General features: G+C 48.4%; 1 protein-coding gene across 5 annotated transcripts in view; it reads left to right on the top strand.

The window, feature by feature from the left end:
* Positions 1–16,257, top strand: part of LOC141165302 (uncharacterized) — a 192,910-nt gene that overhangs the window by 81,377 nt on the left and 95,276 nt on the right. For all 5 annotated transcript variants that reach the window (XM_073650898.1, XM_073650901.1, XM_073650900.1 and 2 more), the window contains one exon: positions 9,477–9,530. In XM_073650898.1, the coding sequence (XP_073506999.1) occupies positions 9,477–9,530 (54 nt within the window). The remainder of the gene's footprint in view (positions 1–9,476; positions 9,531–16,257) is intronic.

The following is a 16,257-nucleotide window of genomic DNA, read 5'->3' as shown; positions in this document are numbered from 1 at the left end:
TTGCAGCGCTGGGATCCTGGGTTCAAATCCCAGCAAGGACAACATCTGCAAGGATTTTGTATGTTCTCCTCGTGTTTGCGTGGGTTTCCACCTCAGTAAAAAAGCAGCCATAGAGTGTCAGGGAACCTTCCCACACACTTTTCTTATCCAGGACTGCTTCTCGCTCTCGCCAGGGTTGGAAGGTCCCACCAGAGAATCCTGTGGTGTGCCCTGGCTTCTACTTCAGGAAAGTTCATGATAGAGCTAACTTTGCAGCTGCTATGGGGCTCTTGAGAGGAGGAGAAAGGTGAGCCCTCAGAATCAAATCCTCTGGCGGGCCCAATGTTTTTCAATCTGAAACAGCTTCTCAGTGGGAGTTGTATTTCACCACAGCCATATTCTTTAGCTTGGTGAAAGGATTGGCATAGAGGGAAACCGTATCTACTCCGTCTGTCATTTCTCCATCACCAGGTTCCGCCCATTGTCACACACGACCATGCCTGGCTGTATGTTCAGCGGTGAGAGCCACAGATCAGGCTGCTGTGTTACAGCTTTCAACAACTCTGCAGCGCTGTGCAGTTTGTCAATTAAGCATGTTATCTTCAGCACAGCCTGTTGCCGTTTTGCCAAGGCAGTGCTGCAGTGCTTTCAGCTTGTGACTGATGTGGTCATTTCAGAGATGGAGGAGGAGGTGCAGGCAGGAGCTGAACAATGTGATTACATTGAGGTTACATTGGCGACTCTGTTTTTTATACTAAAGAAAAACCCTATTTTTTTTTTTACGTTATTTTTTAAGATAAATGCATTCAACGGGAAATGTAATTTTGAAGCCAGCATTCGGCCCTCGCTATTGTTAGAGAGCCATCAGCCCGCTATGCATTGTTGTTCCCATTATTAACGAGTGGGTCTCCTATACTGTTATTGTGTATGCAGTGACTGCAAGGGCTGCCAAAAATTCGGATGCAACCCAATACCCCTTTGAAGAGACACAGAGGAGGGTCTTAGTAAAAAAAATGTTCCCATTAGAAAGGAGCGGTAATGGTAATGCCCATGCTGTGACTGCAAGGGCTGCCAAAATTTGGAAAAAACCCCACTAACAATTTAAAGACACATAGAGCAGAGCCACAGTAATGAGTACGAGATGTTTCCATTAGAAAGGAGCAGGTGTGCTATACAGTTATAGGGTACGCAGTGAGTCCAATGGCTGACCAAATTTAGGAAAAACCCCACTAAGAATTTAAAGACACATAGAGCATGGCCACAGTAACGACAAATTCCCATTAGAAAGAAGAGGGTCTCCCATAGTGTTGGCCTATGCAGTGAATGCAAGGGCTGCCAAAAATTGGGAGGCACTCCAATGCCCCTTGGAAGAGACGTAGAGGGCCTCATGAAAATTTTTTACCAAAACTAGGAAGTGGGTCTCCCACAGTGTTGGCCTATGCAGTGAATGCAAGGGCTGCCAAAAATTGGGAGGCACTCTAATTCCCCTTGAAAGAGACTTAGAGGGCCTCATAAAAAATGTTCTCATTAGAAAAATTTTTTTTACGGGCATCATAAACACCCTTTAAAAAATTATGTGGGTGTTGCATCACGGACCACGGTCACCCTAGTGATATGGTGGTGGAGGATAAGGATGAGGAGAAGAACGAGGACAATAGCAAATAGCCAAAATCAGGAAGCATATACCCATGTTTCGGTGTGTAAAGGTGCATGTCAATACACCTCCCAAAAAAGACACTAGATTTGAGTCTATGTTACGTTGCTGTCATTCGGTGGTGTTGAGAAGTCTGGCTCAATCCAGCCCTTGATCATTTTTATAAGAGTCAGCCTGTCAGCATTTTCAGTTGACATGCGGATGCGCTTATCAGTTATAATTCCACCAGCGGCACTAAAAACCCTTTTTGATAAAACGCTAGCGGCAGGGTAGGTCAGGACCTCCAAGGCATAGAGAGCCAGTTCATTCCACGTATCCACCTTGGATACCCAATAATTATGAGGCACAGAGGAATCCCGGAGTACGTTGGTACAGTTGGCAAGGAACTCCCTCAGCATCTTCCCAAACTTTGCACTCCTTGTGAGAGTACCCCGCGCCTCAGGGCCTGTGCGATGTGAGTGGCTGAGAAAATTCTCCCAGAATTTTGACAGTGTTCCCCTGCCTCTACTGGATTGGCGTTGTCTCTCTCGTCTGTACTCCATGGTTGTCCAACGAATTGTGACCTCTGCTGCCAGCGTTTTCAGATGGGAATTTTTTAATAGTTCCGCAACAAGGGCCTTCTGGTTCTGCCCCATTTTTGTAGACCTGTCCACCTCAGGAATAAGAGATATAAAGTTCTCCTTGTAGTGTGGGTCTAGAAGTGTCATCAACCAGTAATGACTGTCACCCAAAATTTTGAGAACGCGAGGGTCATGGGAAAGGCAGCGTAACATAAACTCAGCCATGTGTGCCAGAGTACTAGCAGGCAAGACTTCCGTGTCCTCACCAAAGGATGACTGACCATTCTCTCCTCCTCCTCTCTGTCCTCAGGCCATCCACACTGAACAGACGGTATGACAGTTGTGCAGGTAGTACCGCCTATAGCTCCTGTTCTTCCTCCTCCTCTTCCTCATTGTCACCCAATCCACGTTGTGATGAGATGAGGCTGGGTTGTGTGTAATTACCCTATATGGTTCCTTGCTCCATCTCATCGTGCTCTGCCTGCAATGCATCCTCTTTAATTGTGAACAGAGAGCGTTTCAGAAGACAGAGAAGTGGGATGGTGACGCTACTTATGGCATCATCTCCGCTTACCAACTTGGTGGAGTCCTCAAAGTTTTGGAGGATGGTTCATATGTCTGACATCCATGTCCACTCCTGAGGTCTTATGTGTGGAGTCTGAACTGAATACCGATGGCATTATTGATGCTGGTACTCAACAACAGCCTTCTTCTGTGTAACATACCTGGCGGCGTCCTTGCATAGTGGTCCATCTCCCACTGTGCAAGAGCGCGCACTTGATCTCCAGTCCAGTCTGCTAGCCTGGCTTCAATCCATGCTGTCTGCTTGCCTCTGTTTCTGCTGCTTAAGGGCAGCGCCCGATCACTTCCTGCTTCTTGTAGCTGCTGCTGGCACACCCCTTGTGTGTCCTTAGCCTATTGCTGTCTGTCACCTGGTATTTAACCCAGCTCCTTCCTGGAATCCTTGCCTGAGCATTGTGTTCTGTCAGTTGGCATCTAGTCACTGATGTGCCAGGTCCTGTCTATGTTTCCTGCCTTGCGGTATCAGTTCCCATGTCTGAACTGTGTCCTGTCTGAACTATCTTCTAACCTGTTGTCTTCTGCCTATCCTGGAGGCTGTATTTCCAGGCCAGTGTGTACACGCTCCTAGCCTGTTCTTTCCGCCTTCTAGGGGCCGCATACCTAGAACCGCTCCTGTATCTTGCTGCTGTGTCTGTTCTTGTCTGAATACTCTCCTAGCCTGTTACCTGTTTTTCTCTATGCCCGTACCATCCCTTTTCCTGCAGAATCTGATCCTGTACCTAACTCCTACTCGTTGTCCCTGTACTCCCGTTTGTGAGTTTAGAGTCCACTCGCTACTTCATTGCAAGTATCTTGTGTGTACCTGGTTCTGCCTCTCCCTTCCAGTCTGTTCCGTGTGAACAGAGCCCTGTCCCCTCTGCTCTGCCTTGCTCACCGCTCCGGCGGTTCTTGCCTGCTCTGCCTTGCTCACCGCTCCTGTGGTTTCCGCTCTGCCTTGCTCACCGCTCCTGCGGTTTCCGCTCTGCTCTGCCTTCCTCGCTGCTCCGGCAGTCTCGCTCTGCTCTGACCCTTTGCTTGCTGCTCCGGCAGTCTCGCTCTGCTCTGACCCTTTGCTCGCTGCTCCAGCAGTCTTGCTCTGCTCTGACCCTTTGCTCGCTGCTCCGGCAGTCTTGCTCTGCTCTGACCCTTTGCTCGCTGCTCCGGCAGTCTCGCTCTGCTCTGACCCTTTGCTCGCTGCTCCGGCAGTCTTGCTCTGTTCTGACCCTTTGCTCGCTGCTTCGGCAGTCTCGTCCTGCTCCTCTCGCTCACCGCTCCAGGCGGCCTTGTCCTGCTCTTCTCTCGCTCACCGCTCCAGGCGGTCTCGTCTTGTTCTGCTCTTGCTCGCCGCTCTGGGTGGCCTCACTCTGCTGTTTGTCCACCGCATCTGCGGTTCTGTTCCTGAGTCCCAGTCTGTACTGGGTCCTATCCACTCGGTGCTCCAACCTGTCGTACCTGCCAGTACCTTCCTGCCTGCATACCAGTCGTGCTTACCAGCATCCGCCAGTCTGCATACCAGCCGTGTCTGCCTATACCCAGCAGTCTGTGTGCCAGCCTAACCTGCCTGTTCCTGTATTCCCCTGTGTGGGTCAACAGCCGTGTCCGGAGTCTGTCCTGGAGTAGCACCTGGTCCCTCTGCTCGGTTCCTCCTTGGTGCATTGGCGTCGTATGCCATCGTGCGACCCTGGTCGGATCGGGTGGATACTTAGTTACGCCCCTCCAGGCATTCACTCTCCGGCACGGTCCAGTGGAATCACTACATATACACGCACACGCCACTCAGCCCGGGCGTGTGCATTACATTCTGCTCACAAATCCTTCGCAACATCTGCAGTGTAGAGTTCCAACGCGTGGGGATATCACACACCAGTCTGTGAGCCGGAAGCTGCAAACGCTGCTGAAACATGGCAAGGGCAGCAGAAGCTGTAGGTGACTTTTTAAAATGGGCACACAGGCGGCGTACTTTAATAAGCAAATCTGGCAGCTTTGGGTAGGATTTGAGAAACCACTGAACCACAAGGTTAAGCACATGGGCCAGGAATGTTATGTGTGTGAGCTCGCCTCGCCTCAGAGCCGCCACCTTGTTTCGGCCATTGTCACACATGACCATGCCTTGCTGTAGGTTCAGCGGTGTGAGCCACAGATCTGCCTGCTCTTTCAGAGCTGTCCACAACTCTTCAGCATTGTGGGGTTTGTCACCTAAGCATATTAGCTTCAGCACAGCCTGTTGCAGCTTGGTCGAGGCAGTGCTTCAGTGCTTCCAGCTTGTGACTGATGTGGTCATTTTGGAGATGGAGGCTGAAGAGGAGGAGGAGGCTGAGGAGGATGAGGTGCAGGAGCTGTACACTGTAGGGGCAACCATGATTGACCTAGGGCCCGCAATCCTTGGCATCGGGAGGATGTGTTCCATCCCAAAGTAAGACTGGATCCTGGCTTCCACTATGCTAACCCAGTGTGCCGTCAGCGAGATGTACCATCCCTGCCCACAAGCACTTGTCCATGTGTCCGTGGTTAGGTGGACTTTCCCGGTAACTGCGTTGTTGAGGGCACGGCTAATGTTTTGGGACACGTGCTTGTGTAATGCGGGGATGGCACACCAGGAGAAATAGTGACTGCTGGGGACTGAGTACCGATGGACGGCCGCCGATATCAGGTTGCGGAATGCTTCCGTCTCCATGAGCCTAAAAGGCAACATTTCAAGCGCAAGCCGTTGCGAAATGTAAGAATTTAGTAGTGTGGCCTGTGGGGTGTTGGCTGCGTATTTGCGTTTGCGTTCCAAGGACTGGGGTATGGACAACTGAACGCTGCACTGGGACAAGGATGTGCTTCCTGATGCAGCTCCTTGAGAGTGTGCAACAACAGGTGCAGGGCAGGAGGCATCTTCGCATGCACCATGGACAGGGGATTAGCTTGGATGCACAACAGTGGAAAAAGCAGTGGTGCCACCCGCAGACACTGTTCCTGGACCCTCGAGTTCAGCCCACAAAGTCGGATGCTTTGCTGCCATGTGTCTGATCATGCTGGTGGTGGTCAGGCTGGTAGTTTTGCCACCCCTGCTGATGCTGGCCTAGCAGATGGTGCAAATAGCCTTTTTGGGGTTATCGGCAGAGTCTTTAAAAAACAACCAGACTCGGAAAGACCTAACAGTTGTACTGGAAACTTACTTCGTGTTGGTGTTACGGGGAATAGTTGCCTGCCTTCTGTCTGAGGCCACCACACTGCTTCTTCCTGCCTGTTGGGGTGCTCTGCTTCCCTCCCCCTTTGTGCTGCTGTCCTCGCTCTGCATGTCCTCCTGCCAGGTTGGGTCAGTTACTATATCATCCACCACCACGTCTTCCACTTCCGCACCCTGGTCCTCCTCCTGACTTTCTGGCAATTGTGTCTCATCATCGTCCACCTCTTGTGACACTTTCCCACCATCGCCTTCGTGTGACCGTGGCTGCTCAAATATTTGGGCATGGCTACATGCGCTCTCCTCTTGTCCAGCTTCAAGTGGACGAGACGAGAGGCCCGAATTTATAAATGGAAAAATGAACAGCTCTTCGGAGTGTCCAAGTGTGGGATCAGTTGTCTCCGGGCACTCTGCATGGTGAGAGGAAGGAGGATCAGGGTGAGGAATATGTGTTCCAGACTCACGGCTACTGAGACTTGACTGTGTGGAAGACAGGGTGGTGGTGGCAAAGTGACTGGAAGCATTATCCGCTATCCAACCAACAACCTTTTCACGCTGCTCTGTGTTCAATAGTGGTGTTCTGCGGTCCCTTATTAATTGGGACAGGAAGGTCGGCCTAGAAGATGTGGGTGTTTGTTGTGGCACAATTTCAGTTTGCCTACAGCCTCGGCCTCTGCATGCACCATCACCATCACATCACCATCAAGTCCAGTTCCCTGTCCTTTGCCACGTGCCTTGCACATTTTAAACGGAGGACAATATCTTCCACACTCACTACAAATGGCTGAATTTGGAGCGAAGTTATATGTGTTCCGTGTGACGGAGAAACCACAGTTTTAAATACCTGGCCTGTAGGTACCTATTTTGAACAGCAAACCGGTGTCAAAAACTTCGCTGACACACTGAAAATTTTTTTAATGGAGGCCAGAAATGGCAGTATTTTCTGAAAACGTATATGTGATCCGTGTGACGGAGAAACCACAGTTTTAAATACTTGGCCTGTAGGTAACTATTTTGAACAGCAAACCGGTGTCAAAAACTTTGCTGACACACTGAAATTTTTTTTTAATAGAGGCCAGAAATGGCAGTATTTTCTTAAAACGTATATGTGATCCGTGTGACGAAGAAACCACAGTTTTAAATACCTGGCCTGTAGGTAACTATTTTGAACATCAAACTGTGTCAAAAACTTTGCTGACACACCGAATAAAATTTTTAATGGAGGCCAGAAATGGCCGTATTTTCTGAAAACGTATATGTGATTCGTGTGATGGACAAACCACAGTTTTAAATAGCTGGATTTTTATCGCTGTAATATGGAAAGGATCTGGCTGTATTCAGCACTGCCAACAAGCAAATGGCGCAGAAAAACGGTGTTCTCTGGATTGTTTTTTAAGCAAATAATGAGGAATAAGATCCAAAAGAAAATTATTCCTGGTCCCTGAGACCTGGGCCTATGTTTAGAAATGTCTAACAGCAGCTGCAGACAGAATTGGAATGGAGACTCTTGTGCTATATGCACTGCAGTCTGCTATATACACTGCATCCCTGCCTATATGCACTGGCTGCCTGATATCTCTGCAGATGGATTAGTCCTCAGAAGGACTGTTTGTTGAGATGGATATGTGTAATATGCTTCTGTTCTACCTACACTACGTAATAAATAAGCATATCTCTCCCTAGCTCAGCAGCACCTCTCCCTACACTGTCTGACTGCAAAGTACACTGACGAGCACAGCGCGCCAGGTCTGATATAGACCTGCTGACGCTGTGCGACCAGTCAATCACTGTAATGCCACAACCAACATGGTTGCGGCATTACAGTGAGTGGCAGGCAATCCCTGCATGTTTATTGGCTCTGTAAAGAGCGCCAAACATGCAGGGAGGGGACCCGAGCATGCGCCTGAGCATCTCGCAAGTACTTGGCGAGTACCGAGTACTTGCGAGTATGCTCGTTCAGCACTAGTCATCAGTGACGCCTGTTTTGGGGGTGGGGCTCATCTTTGCTTTCCTTGCTGGCTGCATTTTCTTCTCTCCAATGTGCACTGAGAGTGCGCTCTCTTGCCAGCTGGTCACTTCTCATCAGAGCCGGAGATGGAGTGCACTGTCACTGTGAATTGAAAAGAAATATCGCACATTGAGCAGCGATCTTGTACTGAGCATACGTCAGAATTGACAACCAAAGCATGCTCAGTAAAGCAGGGACTAGCCCAGCCCCTGAAATGGACGTCATCGATAACGCTTCATTTCAGGGTGGTGAAGCAGCTGTGGCAGGGACTGCAGTCTTTTCTCCCTGATGACGTCTCGTTTGAGTATCCCAGCATGCACTGGGGATTCTCAAGTCAAACATCATCTAAAGGGTAGTTAAAAAAAATAAATGAAAATGCAGTTAGAGAAAGTAGAGAGGGAACTGTAGGGACTTTTTAAGTAAAGTATATAAAAAAAAGTGATTTTATTATTACATTAATGTTGATTTTAATCCTATATGTCTATCTTTTTAGTTTCAGACCACCCCTTTAAGGAAAACCAGTGGAGAATCACTTTAACCACTTTAGGATATTTTGTGCATTAAGGACATAGGGTAGCAGTGTTTAGTGTATGTTAGTTTAACAGCTATGACTTTTTTCATTTATATGGGCCAATTATATGATACTTGCTCACATCAAAAAACTGATGCATTGATCTAATACAGCTAAGAAAAAAATGAAAAAAAATGAACATGAGGTTCTTAGTTAACATTATGTTCATAATATATGAAGCCCACTGCAACATCACAGCGAGCCTCTTAGTGGGTCCCTAACTTTAGAGGTGAAGTGCTGAGTGGCAACCACTGCTGAATTGATGCTGCACCAACATAGGGAGTGACCCAGGCGCCCCACAGCACCCATGCTGCAAGGAAAATCTCCTATGGCCCCAGGTAACATCACCCAAAGGGTACAGCACCACAACAACAATGGCCGCCACACAGTACCAACTCTAAGTGAAAGGGACTAAGAAACTTACCTTCCACATGGTCTTGAACAAAAAACTGAAAATATGCAGAACCCCTCTTGGTGTCTCCTGCTAATCTAAAAACATCTAAGCCAAATTATAGGAGTGCTAGTACCAAGTAACACAAAAACATTGAGGGGACTGGCTACGCGTTGCAACATAGAAAAAAACAAAAAAAAACATATGAGAAATATAAATTGACCAAAGGATTAATAAAACTACTTACGTCAACCTTGGAGTGTTGGACCAATCATCTTATGCAGCAACGCGGTCATCTCCAAATGCCTGTCCTCTATGCCAAGAATGAATGGCAGCAAAATTTCATAAACAGTAAAAAGCAAAAGCGCTTATCTTTACAAGCACTGTCCGACAATATTCATCCATAAAAATAGGAATAACCCTTTAAGGAAAAAGGAAAAGGAGCGCCCACCGGTTAAGCGTAGCGAAAACTAAGCTAGATATGTCAATTGGTTGACTATTTTGATTACTCCAAATTATATAACCATATAAATAAGTGCAAACTGGAGCTGAAGCTCTGTACTCACTCTGCTTTATGTTGCAGTGGAATTGCAAGACTTATTCAAGGCCAACGTAATGCTGATTAACAAGACGCATGGTAAGTTGCACCCTAAGGCCTCATTCACACGTCCGTCACATACAGTACAGATCAAAAGTTTGGACACACCTTCTCATTTAAAGATTTTTCTGTATTTTCATGACTTTGAAAATTGTACATTCACACTGAAGGCATCAAAACTATGAATTAACACATGTGGAATTATATACTTAGCAAAAAAGTGTGAAATAGCTGAAAATATGTCTTATATTCTAGGTTCTTCAAAGTAGCCACCTTTTGCTTTGATGACTGCTTTGCACACTCTTGGCATTCTCTTGATGAGCTTCAAGAGGTAGTCACCGGAAATGGTCTTCACTTCACAGGTGTGCCCTGTCAGGTTTAATAAGTAGGATTTCTTGCCTTATAAATGGGGTTGGGACCATCAGTTGTGTTGTGCAGAAGTCTGGTGGATACACAGCTGATAGTCCTACTGAATAGACTGTTAGAATTTGTATTATGGCAAGAAAAAAGCAGCTAAGTAAAGAAAAACGAGTGGCCATCATTACTTTAAGAAATGAAGGTCAGTCAGTCCGAAAAATGGGGCAAACTTTGAATGTGTCCCCAAGTGCAGTTGCAAAAACCATCAAGCGCTACAAAGAAACTGGCTCACATGAGGATCGCCCCAGGAAAGGAAGACCAAGAGTCACCTCTGCTTCTGAGGATAAGTTTATCTGAGTCACCAGCCTCAGAAATCGCAGGTTAACAGCAGCTCAGATTAGAGACCAGGTCAATGCCACACAGAGTTCTAGCAGCAGACACATCTCTACAACAACTGTTAAGAGGAGACTTTGTGCAGCAGGCCTTCATGGTAAAATAGCTGCTAGGAAACCACTGCTAAGGGACAGGCAACAAGCAGAAAAGACTTGTTTGGGCTAAAGAACACAAGGAATGGACATTAGACCAGTGGAAATCTGTGTTTTGGTCTGATGAGTCCAAATTTGAGATCTTTGGTTCCAACCACCGTGTCTTTGTGCGACGCAGAAGAGGTGAACGGATGGATTCTACATGCCTGGTTCCCACCGTGAAGCATAGAGGTGGAGGTGTGATGGTGGGGGGCGCTTTGCTGGTGACACTGTTGGGGATTTATTCAAAATTGAAGGCATACTGAACCAGCATGGCTACCACAGCATCTTGCAGCGACATGCTATTCCATCCGGTTTGCTTTTAGTTGCACCATCATTTATTTTTCAACAGGACAATGACCCCAAACACACCTCCAGGCTGTGTAAGGGCTATTTGACCAAGAAGGAGAGTGATGGGGTGCTACGCCAGATGACCTGGCCTCCACAGTCACCAGACCTGAACCCAATCGAGATGGTTTGGGGTGAGCTGGACCGCAGAGTGAAGGCAAAAAGGCCAACAAGTGCTAAACATCTCTGGGAGCTCCTTCAAGATTGTTGGAAGACCATTTCCGGTGACTACCTCTTGAAGCTCATCAAGAGAATGCCAAGAGTGTGCAAAGCAGTCATCAAAGCAAAAGGTGGCTACTTTGAAGAACCTAGAATATAAGACATATTTTCAGTTGTTTCACACTTTTTTGTTAAGTATATAATTCCACATGTGTTAATTCATAGTTTTGATGCCTTCAGTGTGAATGTACAATTTTCATAGTCATGAAAATACAGAAAAATCTTTAAATGAGAAGGTGTGTCCAAACTTTTGGTCTGTACTGTACATGTTCTACCCGTTTATTTTTCATGAATAGAACATATATTATAGTCTATGGGGCTATCTTCACATGTCCGTGTTTTTTTTTTCATAGACCGTGTGTTCATTTTTCTCTTTTAGCACGGATGACAAGGGCCAATATAAGTCTAAGGGTCCGACAAACTATCTGTGTGCCATCCATGTGCTGTTCATTTTTAACAATGCAAGGTGTAGGAGAAGCTTTTTAATTTATTTCTTTATCCATCTGTGAAAAACCCTGATGACACACTGATGGTAAAAACGGACTCACTGATGACACACTGATGGAAAACACTGACAACACTCTGAAAGAGTTTGCGCCCAGTGTCATCTGAGTGTGAACCAATTGTCTTGCATAAGAGAATCACAGCAAAGGTGTGAAGAAGATGGAGAGCATAAATTCTCCATCTTCTCCATTGTCTCTGTGAGTGTACATCAGACTGCACTCGGATGTCATCTCATTGCACTCCAAAGTTTCACGCGCACCCATAGACTTGTACGGGTGCGCAAGATCTAAATATCAGAACTACTCACAGAATCCTGTGATTATTTTTTCATGTCAAATCTGCATGAGAAAATAATCACTGATCATAACTGCCCCATAGTATAACATTGTTCCATGCCATGTTATACGCCAGTGTGGGCAAGCCCTAACAATGTCTATTGCTGGCTACAGAATGAGGTAACGAGGTCGAAAACATTATCTTCATTTTATCAGATAGGTCGGAGACATGATTTTGTGGCACCTACTATTTTATAGATATGACAGGTTCTTATCCTGCTCTTGTTAGTGTAGCTAGGGTCGGACTGGGGTGTCAGGGGTCTACAGGAAGAATTGACTCTAGGGGCCCACACTGCAACTATATGGAAATAGGTGTTTTTTTAGTTATAGTAAAGGATCAACTGTAAAATACAGGCGGCTCCTGCTCATTTACTGTGCACACACTATGACTGTAATGTACTATTAGTAGTTTGCATTAAAGGGATTCTTTGGGGAAAACAAGTTTTCATAAATTTTTGGGATCCTCAGGATTGGAGAAATCTTATTGATCAGTGGAGTCCTACCATGGGAACGACACCGATCGAAAGAGTGGGGAACTTTTATCACTCACAGGGCACTTTTGTCCCTATTTTAAAATGGAGCAGCAGGTTGGATGTCTGACTGCCACTCCATTCATCTCCTCTAGGGCAGCCACAAAAAAGTCAAGTGCACTTATTGGGTTGACAGCCAGTAAATGGATCAGTGGTCGAGTCTAACATGCCGCTCCAGTCTACTAGGGATAAAAGTTCCCCATTTTTTCGATCTGTGCGGGTCCCAATCACATGCCCAGATAAGGTAAAAATGTTAAAATTGCATTTACCGGTATCTACCAGTGGGTGGTGTAGCTCTATCCCCCTTCTACTATGTCATCTACTGTAGTCATAGGCGACGGCGAAATACGGTGTGAGATGACCCAACTATTAAGGCTATGTGCGCATGTTCAGGATTTGATTTCAGAAATTTCTGCAACGTTTCTGCATCTCTTAGCAGGAAAAATGCTGCAGAACAAAATCACATTTTGCCATGTTTTTTGATGCGTTTTTTAATGTGATTTTGTACATCAATCAATGCTTTTTGGAGCTAAATATAGATTTGTAAAAAATAAACGTGTGACATCGCTTTAACATTTGGATTACTGTCAGACCTGTGGTGAGTATATTGGTTAATTTAAATGATTAAAGAATGTGTCTGTTGCATTTCAAATAAAGTGTTTTACTCTGTGTGTGTGATTCTTTAACTATTTACTTTAATTAGGCTTGGTAATGAAAGGGTCTGATTGACACCTTGTCATCACTAAACAAAAGGGCTAAGTGTCAACTAAACCAATCTCATTAGCATTCCCACTCATGTAATTTCTGGGGCAGCTGAGAGCTGCAATTTTTAGCCTAGGAAGGTGCCATTAGGCAAACATGTTCCCTAACTATTAATAACAGCTCACGGCTGTTTGTTTAGCCGCTACATCCCCACGATCAGCAACCAGCAGCGCTTTGGATGTAGCATATTTTAGCTGCATCCAAAACGCTGTGTTCTAATGCCGCACTTTTCTTGTCAATACATACAGATCTGACGCGCCCCCTGGGCCATATTCTTTAGGGGGAATATCCGGAGCCGGATCAGATGGGAGTTGTAGTCTTCCGAGTGGCTGTGACCCGGTCCGTGCCCAGGGTGTCAAACTCAGTTGTATGTGGCAGTCCTACAGATGTTAATAAGTTCTTAATGTCGACTTCGCCACCCGTTGTATTGCGGTCACTACGGCCGCCGCTGCAGCAAGGTCCGCTGAGGCTGATGGTGTAGGTGCAGCTTTGGTGATATAACCCCCAACGGGTGGGGTATAGCCTCAGGGGGATCAGGTGCAGAGGATGGGGGTTGTGGTGATGCAGTGTAGACGGCAATCAGAGACAGAGTCGGGTTATGCAGTTTAGGATGTTTACTCACTGCTGATGTTCCGGTCACTCCAGCTTCGAGTGACTTCCCGAGCCGTGCTGCGTCCACCAGGTTCTGGATCCAGCCAACCCCCAAATAAGTCCGGAGCGTGACCCTGAGCTCTCCTTCTGTCCTTTCTCTGGCCGTCCCCACTATTGATCCACCCAGGTCCAGCTCCCTCGGGCCTTCTGTTGGGAGACCCTTGGCCTTGGGTTCCCTGACCCTCCTCGTGGTATGCCTTCGTGGTGGATGTGGTGGGTGGCCGTGGCAGACGCTGCCCACGGCCTCCGGTCTCTGGCTGGGGTGTGTTTTTGCCCCCACCAGCTTGGGTTCCGGTACCCTGATGCCGACTCTTCACCCGGGGATTTAATTTGGGTTCTTAGAGTCCTCTCTTCTGTTTCCCCCTCTGGGTCTCTCTTTCTCCTCTCTCACTCTGGGTCTCTCTTCTCCTCTGCTCGCTGACTTTCTCTCTGCAACTGACCCTGTTCTTAGTTGGTGCCCACCTTATATATCCCTCTATGTGTGAGCTCAGGTGACCAGCACCCAATGAGCTCCTATCTTTACCCAGGCTGCTCCCCCTATCTGCCCCTACACTACTTGGGATGTACCACCCCCCTCCCACTCCAGCCAGGAACAGACTCGGTCGTACCTGCACATTTCTAAGTGGGAGTACCGTCGGTCTGCTCCTCGGAAATGGGATGTGTGTAGTGCATGCAGCCTACCGAGCTCAGTTCCACACTCCATCCTTACCCGGGAGTGGAATATCACACCTCTGGGTTGAGGTGCAATACCCCTGTAGCAGCCGAATCCTCAGGGTGCTACATTCCCCCCTGGTAAATCACAGCACGTCCTCGGGCTGTAAGACATAACACCAAAAACATACAAATTTTTGCATAAACATATAAAACATATAAAAACATTATATATATATAAAACATTATAAAACATTCTCGTCGCCTCTGGCTCCTCCTCCGGTCACTGTGCAACGTGTGACCGGGTAAAGTGCGACAGTCTCTCTGGAAAACTGGTTTTCCTATAAAACCGGTAGGGGGCGCTTTAGAACGCGCAACTATATACAGGGATTATGGCCGCTCTCAGTCCTCGGCCAGGTATTAGGGAAGGAATGACCGTTCTCAGTCCTTGGTCAGTGGGATTAAGGGAAAACGGGTGAACAGTTCACATCAGCTGGTCCCAACGGGGACTATATTAGCAACAACAGTTTCAGTTTCAGTTTACTGTGCCCCGACGGGCAACTATATACAGCTTCTGCTTCGCTGTCCTTAACGACGTCTTCCTCCTGCTCTTTCTTTGGGGATCTTAGCTTCAGACCCGTCCGGGTCCTCTTGCTCTTCCTCCTCACATCGCAGCTCCTCCTCTGTCAGGCGATGCACATGGAGGGCGTAAGGACCTTTGGCACACTTGTGCCGGGTGAAGGTGACCTCGTCCCCGATGTAAAGGTCACGACCTCTGTGTCCCTCCGGTAGGTGGGACTCAACGTCTCTCCTGGTCACAAAGACGTCGCCTAGGGTGTGGTGGTCTCGGATGAAGCCCCACCCATGCTGCAGGTTAAACTTTATCACAGTCCCGGTGGTGCGGGGACTATGCGCTGCACGGGGGTCTCTCCTGGCCCGGCTCTTCTGCTCCGCGCTCCTTACTTGAGCTTGCTGTTCCCGGACCCGCCTCTCTCTCCGCTCCCTCTCGAAGTCCTCGAGCTGTTGGCGGCAGCACTCAGCACGCTCCGCTGCAGCTGCCCGAGTCTCTTGAGTGAATCCCATAAGATCTTCTCCGGTGGGGTCCCACTCAAACTGCGCTTCCGCTAGCGGGGGCGAGATCCTTATCACGGGCTTCGGAGCCGGAATCAGGGGTGCACACATGACCCCAACCCTCCTCTGGTGCTCCAGTCCATAATATTCCTGGGGCCAGATGAAAGGCTGCCCGTCCGGCCACGTGTGCTGGGCAAACAAGTCCTCTCCCAGACGCGGCACTCTTGGTCTTATGGGCGCGGTGGTGGTGGCGCCCGGGTTGCCCGGGCCTTGCGGCCAGGCCTGGGGTATCTGGAAGGTAAAGGGCACCGTAAGGACGGCGGCGCCCTGGGCTACTTGGCCCTGCGACCAGGCCGGGGGCTCCGCGGAGGTAGGGGGCGCTGTTGGTATTGCGGCGCCCGGGGGTACTAGGCCTTGCGACCAGGCTGGTGGTACTTCCTGCTTGGTCACGCTCGGGGTCGAGGCGTGTGACGTCACAGGGGTCGCGGCTCCCGTTTGAGGCCTAGTCTGCGGCGGTGACGTTGCAGCGACGGGCACGGCAGGATAGACTTCGGGCTCTGCGACGGGGAGCTGGGGCAGGTACGCGGTTTCCCGGTCTGGGGTATAGACGTCCCCTTTACCTGCCTCCACTCGTTCGGCTCCCTTCTCGGCGCCGTCTCCGGCCTTCAGTCCTCCCGCGCCATCCTCAGAGGCGGTCTGTCTCCTCGTCTTGGGTGGCGTGCTCCGCTGACAGGTCTCGGTCTGCTGGGCCATCTCACGGCTCCACTCCGCCAACGTCTCTCGCTGTACCCGGGCCATCCTCCGTGCGAGGCCC

This window comes from Phyllobates terribilis, unplaced genomic scaffold, assembly GCF_046119375.1.
Source record: "Phyllobates terribilis strain yellow unplaced genomic scaffold, ASM4611937v1 Scaffold_11__3_contigs__length_659146591, whole genome shotgun sequence".
In the NCBI taxonomy this organism is placed as follows: Eukaryota; Metazoa; Chordata; class Amphibia; order Anura; family Dendrobatidae; genus Phyllobates; species Phyllobates terribilis.
Note: the sequence above shows the minus strand (reverse complement) of the source record. Positions and strands in the feature narration are given on the sequence as shown.